At 47.9% G+C, this 7,889-nt stretch overlaps 1 protein-coding gene across 3 annotated transcripts; it reads right to left on the minus strand.

The window, feature by feature from the left end:
- Positions 1 to 1,036: 1,036 nt before the first annotated feature.
- Positions 1,037 to 6,659, minus strand: LOC133893586 (protein NRT1/ PTR FAMILY 8.1-like). Of its 3 annotated transcripts, none has more exons than XM_062334809.1 (4): positions 6,462 to 6,659; positions 3,075 to 3,222; positions 2,771 to 2,988; positions 1,037 to 2,670 (listed from the first exon to the last, which is right to left on the minus strand). In XM_062334809.1, the coding sequence occupies exons 2-4, from the start codon at positions 3,184 to 3,186 to the stop codon at positions 1,255 to 1,257; spliced, it is 1,746 nt and encodes a 581-aa protein (XP_062190793.1). In that variant the 5' UTR covers positions 3,187 to 3,222; positions 6,462 to 6,659; the 3' UTR covers positions 1,037 to 1,254. The 3 variants fall into 3 exon arrangements, with proteins under 3 accessions (XP_062190793.1, XP_062190741.1, XP_062190666.1); XM_062334757.1 differs by lacking the exon at positions 6,462 to 6,659 and adding an exon at positions 6,305 to 6,453; XM_062334682.1 differs by lacking the exon at positions 6,462 to 6,659 and adding an exon at positions 3,951 to 4,369.
- Between the last annotated feature and the right edge of the window lie 1,230 nt (positions 6,660 to 7,889).

Below are 7,889 nucleotides of genomic sequence, written 5' to 3' on the forward strand. Positions count from 1 at the left end.
GGGCCTTTACATTCATAACAGGCTATCCTGACCTTACAATTCGAGCCCAGCACCAACATTTGCAACATACAAGTTTTGTCTGGGACAAATCCAGCGTACACTTATTGTAGATGACACCAATGACTTTTTGCGAACACTAAGAAAATATCTAAGCATAATTAGCAAATAACACTTATAAATAAGAAATGGCCCATGTTCTAGCAGAAGTGACCCTAATAATAGTTTTTTCTAGATCCACCTCTGAGTGTTGTACCTTCGTCTAAAAAAACAAATGTTGTACTTTCGTCTTAAAAAAAAGTGTTGTTCCTTGTTCAGCATGCTCTCACTCAGTTAGATTTACTGAATTCGTTTTGGCACATAATGACATGAAGAAAATATCAGCTTAATTTCTAAGTGTCTAGCATGCTCTACTTATAATGGGTAGCAATATGAGACATCAAAAGTATACTACTGCTGCTACAATATGACTGTTCCTACTATGAAAACCTTCGAGGTTTTCTTTCTCGATGCCTTTGGATGGTAATAGTTACACCATTCACCAAAGTCTATAAATGTAATCCAATGATGTGTTTTCTTTACATACTAGATTACTAGCTCGTCTACATTACTTGCACTCATTTGGATCACTATTTCGTTATAGAATACGTGTAGTCAAATATTCAAAACTTTGACCACTATTATACATTAAATTATTTATATTTGTCACATAACAATGTTAATATATGGATCTTCAGAAGTACTTCCATATCATTTTAATTTTGTGAACATATTTATTCAATATACTTGAAGAGGCAGTGATCAAAGGAGTGCGTAGATGAGACTGAGGTAGCACATATTACAATTTTCGCGCGTATTTTCTAAGCCATAGCAAACTTCTCTTAGGCGTCCTCAACGGCTATGGCCCAAGCAGGTCATAAGAGTGAGATCTACTAAGTCAGCTTTTCTTTTCTTGTTACAATAGCCACAATGTCTGTGGAAATAAAACAAGGTATTGAGCTGGGGCCCGCATATACGCATTTGCAACATGAAAAAAAACTCAAAACAAGATACTCTGTTTTCTTATAAATATTGATACTTGGGATTAAGCATTGCACATCAAAACTAAACATGCCAACTAAACAACTAATCGCCCGCAGGCAGTTCAGTGAACATTGATAGAACATTCTTCAACGTCACAAATGATACCATCTTGCTTCCACCTTTTGAGCACACACATTGACAGAGAAATCACTTCACTTGGCCTTCCCTGTTCAGTCAGTGCTCTTGGTTGTGCTCCCCTTTGGCGTCAGGGTAATCCGCCGTCTTCTTGTACTTGTACCAGCTGGCGATGACGAGGTAGACGATGAAGTTGAGGAGGCTGAGCAAGGCGAGCAGCCAGAAGAAGTAGTCAAGGTGGCCAAGGTTGAGGTTGTCCGGGATCCACCCGAGCTTGCCGTGCCTTGTGGTGATGCGCGTCACGATGGTCACCAGCACCGTGCTGAGGTAGTTGCCGAGCGCGACGGTGGTGAGCGACAGCGCGGAGCACATGCTCCTCATGGCGTCGGGCGCCTGGTCGTAGAAGAACTCGAGCTGGCCGACGAAGGTGAAGACCTCCGCGGCGCCGATGATGAAGTACTGCGGCACCTGCCAGAAGATGGAGATGGGCACGATGTCCTTGCCCCCGTACAGGCCGTGCCGCGCGACAGTGCGCAGCCGGACGACCTCGAGAGCGCCCGCGGCGAGCATAGAGAAGATGGAGATGACGAGGCCAATGCCCATGCGCTGCAGCTGCGTGAACCCGCGCGGCCGCCCCGTGACGGAGCGCACGGCGGGCACGATGAGGCGGTCGTAGACGGGCACCCAGACGATGACGCTGAGCGTGTCGAAGATGGAGAGCGACGCCGAGGGGATGCTGAAGTTGGGGCCCATGCGCGGGTCCATCGTGTTGCCCTGCAGCACGAACATGGTGGTCATCTGCGAGTACACCGTCGCAAACACGATCCCGCTCGCCCAGATGGGAAGCAGCCGCACCACGCTCTTGAGCTCCTCCACCTGCGTTACAGTGCACAGCCGCCACGCGCTAGCTGCGCGCTCCGCCGCCTTGTCCTCCGCCGTCTCCACCGTAGCCTTGTCAAGAAATCTGAACTGATCGGTGTGCTCCAGCTTGCGGCTCCCTTGGATGCCAGACTCCTTGTCCACGGTCTCGTGCAGCAGCGACTTGTCGGCGGGCACGGTCACGTTCCACTTGCGCGCCGACGCAACGAGCACCTGCGCGATGCGCGTGATCGGGCTGCCACCGGACCGCTGGTGCCGGTACAGCGGCGTACCGAAGAAGAAGCTGGCGACGGCGATGGCCATGACAACGGCGGGTATGCCGAAGCCCCAGCCCCAGCCGACGTGCGTCTGCACGTACACCAGCACCGACGACGCCACCAGCGCGCCGATGTTGATGGAGAAGTAGAACCAGTTGAAGAAGGAGCTCTTGCTCTTCTTCTCCCTCTCGTCGTTCTCGTCAAACTGGTCGGCGCCGAACGACGACACGCACGGCTTGATCCCGCCCGTGCCCAGCGCGATAAGGTACAGCGCCACGAACACCGCCGCCGTCTGCGGCTCCGTCGGGTGGCACGTCCCGTTGTCGCACGATGGCACCAGCCCCTTCACCGACGACGCCATTGTCAGGAGCGTCAACCCCTGCAGCCAACCGATGAAACAAACACGATAAGATGATATTTTCCTCTTCTGGCTGGCAATGGGGGCAAGAAACCAAGAGATCATCATTGGGCTTGCTTACGAATATGTAGATTATCATGAAGCTGGCAATGGTCCAGTATCTCCCCATGTAGGCGTCGGCCAAGAATGCACCGATGAGTGGCGTGATGTAGCATGTTCCCCCCCAGTTGGTGACGTTGTTGGCGGCGACGGTGTTCTCCTGGCCGAGGCGGGTCTTCATGTAGTTCACTAGGTTGGTGCTCATGCCGTAGTACGCCAGCCTCTCGCAGCACTCGTTCGCTGAACCATATACGCATTAGTTGCCATCAGTGGACGACAGCAGGCAGAGCATTGGAGCACGACGAGCAAGGAACAGAGGACTGTACCGAGGATGTAGGGGCAGGCGCGCCAGTTGCCGGTGCCCTTCTTCACGGCGGGGTTCCCCTTGATGTCGACGGTCCCGTCTTGCGTGTACATGTCTGCTGCAACCTCTCCCATGGCGTTGCTCCGATGCTGCTGCAACCTCTCCCTGTCCTGCAAGCGTACAACGATTATCTTACTGAAGATGTAATGGGATAAAGATGGTTTTAGATGACTGTGAAGGGAGCAACTAGCTGTGCATGAGATGGAATTTGTGTTGGAATTTCACAGAACACCAAGAGGACCAACAAGTTCTGGATTATCTGATATAGCAATAGTGTTTTGTATGATCGATAGACTTGAATACATCAGAATAGAAACGGTACAGGCTACTTCAGACAAATACCTGAACCCATTGATAATTCAGCTCAGAAAATCGTTACAGCGCACTTAGGTGGAGAGAAAAAAGTAACTGCATTGCTGAATTTCACTGTATGGCACTTCAATTTCCAATTTTCCTCACTAACACTTGAGATTCTCTAAATTCGAGCTGAACGTGCCTCAAAGAGGAACTGGTCATGGAGTTATGAACACTAAAGAACAGCAGACACATCTGCATCTAGGACCTCCCATTACCTAGCAGAACTGCCAAGATAAATCTTTTCTGAAATTTAACTCACCCACGAAACGAACATTTAAGGAACTAAACTACAGCAATCATTGATTCACTAGAGCGAACTACAGCCAGGAAATTACACGCATGCCAACAAAATAGGGGAAAATAAACTAGCTATCAGCTGTTTCAGAAGAGAGAGAGATTCAGAATCGCTGGATTATCCACTCAATCTGCTGTTGCAGATGCAAGGCTGGAATCAGGAAGACGTGAGGGCATTTGCTCGTACCTGCTAAAATGACTACGCCATGAACCAGACGACTTCGTCTTCTAGAGAACGAGATATCCAGCCAAGAAGAACAGACATCCAAATATCCAATCCAGCCAGGCCACCAAGAACTTTGGGGCCAAAGCCAAAGGGCCTCTTTTGATGGCTGCTTTCTACTTTTCCACTAAAGAGAAGGACGCTTTGCGCAAAGCTTAGCCGCGCAGGGCAGGCCTTGAGGGATCTTCTTCTCCGTCCAGCAGCTATGGCGACTGGTGTGGCTGGGTGACAAGAGATTGGAGAACACGTGCAGTGGCAGTACAAAAACACCTTTCCTTTTGGCGGCGTAGAAGAACCGGGAGATCGGTACAAAGGTGGCGCTCGCTTGGGGCGTGGGATCTTTTGATTGGAATCCTCAAAACGAGATGAGGTAGGTCGTTGTGAGTGACCATCTTTTCTTCCTATCATTGTTACTGGCTTGTTCCAGTTTCAGTGACACTCGTGTTCACGAGCGACAGAACTGAAAAGCTTCAGTGAAAATCCATCTGAGGAGAAAATAATGGTGCTGGCATGGTGCATGTGGACCAGTCACGTGATTAGCATCTTCATTTTTTTTGCCGAGCATTTGCATTTGAAAGAAACGCGCACTTCTTTTTATGGTTTCTTGGCAGGAGTATTTTGGGTGTACTGACTAGCTGATATTGTAGTGTTGTTCAGATTGTAGGAACAGTCAGAATACTACACTCATCTTCAGACTTCAGACCACGAGAGAGACCATGGTACAGGTGTCTTTTTTTTGAAAAATAGATGATACCAGTGGAGTCGAAACTCTGGCATATTTTAAGGCTGATAGATCTTGGCAGTGACGACGGAATGATCTAGCTCTTACACTGCTGTGAGCTAACTTTCGTTGTTATAAAACGCGGGGAGACGCCTGATTAGCAAGAGGAGGATTTCTTATATAACAACTGGCCAACTACTACGTACTGCAAACGGAGAGAACGCTCACGCAACGACACCCAAGATAAACAACGCAGTCTTGGTTCCCACAGCGAGAACGACTCGGAAAACGATGGACTTCGGACTGTGACTCGTTGGAAATCTTTCCTTGGAAAATTCTTCATGTCCTGTAAGATCCAAACAGAAAAACTGACACGACCACGACGCCGGGTCCGGATCAACATCGGATGGCGTCTCACGTGACGGTTGATTGGCAATACTGTTATGTAAGAAGTTCTTCCGTTGGCGATCGAGGTATGAGGTGAGCCATCCAAGAAAACAATCTTTTTCTTTTCTTTTCTTTTCTTTTTTTGAGAGAGAGAGTTCTCAGAAAACAACCTAGCCTTGCTTTTTTAACACCCAAAAAAAGAAGAAAAAAGAACGTAGCGTACATCGATGGTGAAGGGAACCTTTCGGTCTATCAATAATGCAGGCTGTGGCCAACACTCTTCTTTCTTTGGCTTGAGCACTTAACTAATGGTCTTTCGCTGCCGGATTGCACGCTGGATTAGCATCTAAAATACGAGATTCTGGTCCATGCATGCATCAGGTGAACAGCGAGCAGTACCAAGAAAGCAAGCAACACGAGGCGACCATTTAGGGGGGGATATGTTTTGGTCACCCTGACATGCATATGATGGAATTGATTAAGATTCAGTAGTGGAATACTACCAGTAGATACAGACAATGGTGTGGAATAAAATGTGTGATAGTTGGGCGTGAGCAAGAACGGCTGGTTTGTTGTTGGACAGCTAGAGAAGTAGAGATCGATGATACCCAACCCAACCTTAATATGCACCTGGATACCGACAATGAAGTACAACTGGAGTGATTCCCATCTTTAACTGAACAAGTAGATGCAACCAGAATCTGCACCTCCCCTGTACAGGCGTAGAGCCAGCCAGGTTCATCGAACATGGCTTGGCTGCATGCAATGCAAGTGTGGTCTGTCAGTCTCTGAAACGACTACACGTGCCAACAAGAAGAAGAGGATGTTTCATGCTGACATCTGGATACCACTATCAGGATCTTTGAGTATCCAACACATATTAGGACGACAATCGTTCATCGACGCGTGCAAAGTCTCAACACACGGCTGAACTGGCACCAAATTAATCGCAACCCAAAAAAGAAAAAATGTCCCTCGAAAAGAAAACGTCCCAAACGAAAAACGCGATCATCAGAGAGCAAAGAAGATGAAAGATAAAAGATGACACTAGCAATGCGTTCGAACGGTGTAGGTAGCTATCTGTCCGGGCCAAGGCTTCTGGGGCATGCACGGAGGACGAGAAGGATCTTGTCCCGAGTCACTCAGGACCGACGCAGCGCATGAGAACGGGATACGAGAGCAGAGGAAGGAAGGAGGAACCTGGGCGTACCTCGGGTTAGGCGAGGTGGACGGCGCCGGCGGCCCCGCTGCTGGAGTATCTCTGTGCCGACTACTCGTTTGTACTTGAATCTGCGGTGGTCTCTCTGTGTCGTCGGCAGGGGAGGAGGAGGAGGAGGAGGAGAGGAAGACGGGCGAGAGGAGCGCACCGAAACGTACAACCGCCGGCCTTTGACCCCGTATTTATCGGCAGAGCGCGGCGGCAGATCGAACCGAGCAGCCGTGCCGCTCGTTCGGTCCGCGGGCGAGCCGAAGCGCGCGGGCGGATGGATGGGCGTCGCCGCAGCCACGCCGTGGTTAATTTTCGTTGGGATGTGGGACGCCAGAGGCCAGACTGGACCACGGCGAATTGGAGTAACTGCGCACGCTAGACTCCCATCTGTTTTGTCGTCCGCAGTCCACCCGGGGCCGGGGCCGGCACCAGCCGTGTTCGTTCGTGGCTTGTGCGCCTGCCCTGCCCTAGGCTATCGCTGTTACCTCGTGGCACGCCTTCTCATGCCTACCATGTCTAGGCGTCCCGGGTGCTCAAGGCTCATTTGGACACGCGGATTTTTCTCCAATTCATATACTAGTTGCTTGTGAAATTTCTAGGTTTCCCCTTAAGCCAGGCCCGGCTACCACGTAGAAACCGGTCGTTTTCGGCTAACCAGGCTTCGCGTATGCAGGGAGGGTGCGCAGTAGCCGAACTAATGCAGCCTACATCCATCATGCGCCCCGCTAGACGTGCGAGGGTTACTTAGATGAATGCCGTGTGTTTCAACAGGGCAATAATCATGCATGCAATGCACATATTATTGTTAAATTTGTAGATGATTGTGTATAGCATCACACATGTGCAATGTGCATATTCATGCCAATCAAAATATCTAAATAAGTTAATGACGTATATGGCCTACCTTAAAAGTATTTTATATTTATCATCAATCAAGCTATTTTACCTATTTATCATCAATCAAACTATTTTACCAATAATAATAATAATGAATGGTGCTTACGCAATATACTTAACTGAATTGGAGTACAAATAAGTATTTGCAAACATTTTATAGTTTAGTTATATGATACAAAGATAATACAAATTTTTTAATTGACTGAACTCGTAGAATGACTGTGTGTTGCAATGGCTCCTAAATTTAACACACAATACCGATTTTACTTCTCACACGAACAAATTAAACTATGGTGTTAAAGAAAGAAGGCATGTACTTACACAAACATGTTTACAAATAATCTTGTGACTAAAACTCCGAAAGAGATATAGTGGTGAGACATCGGCTTGGTGGCTCATCGTGCTTGATGCCTTATCTCGGTGACTTAGTATCTCAAGAGTCCTGACCAGAAAAGACTTGATGATCAAGAGTATATCCTTTGTGAAGCTCCAACGTGGACTAGATGTGGCTTATGTAACACCGATACTACAGTATAAAAAACTCTTATGCTAAATTTATCTTTCTACCTTATTTACGTTTCCATATTTACATACTTACAATTTATCTTACTAGAGTAGATTACAATCCTCTTAAGCGGTAGAGTAGACACACAAAATAAATTTAAAACACATTTAGATAAAAATTAAG

Source organism: Phragmites australis, chromosome 1 (assembly GCF_958298935.1).
Source record: "Phragmites australis chromosome 1, lpPhrAust1.1, whole genome shotgun sequence".
NCBI classification, from domain to species: Eukaryota; Viridiplantae; Streptophyta; class Magnoliopsida; order Poales; family Poaceae; genus Phragmites; species Phragmites australis.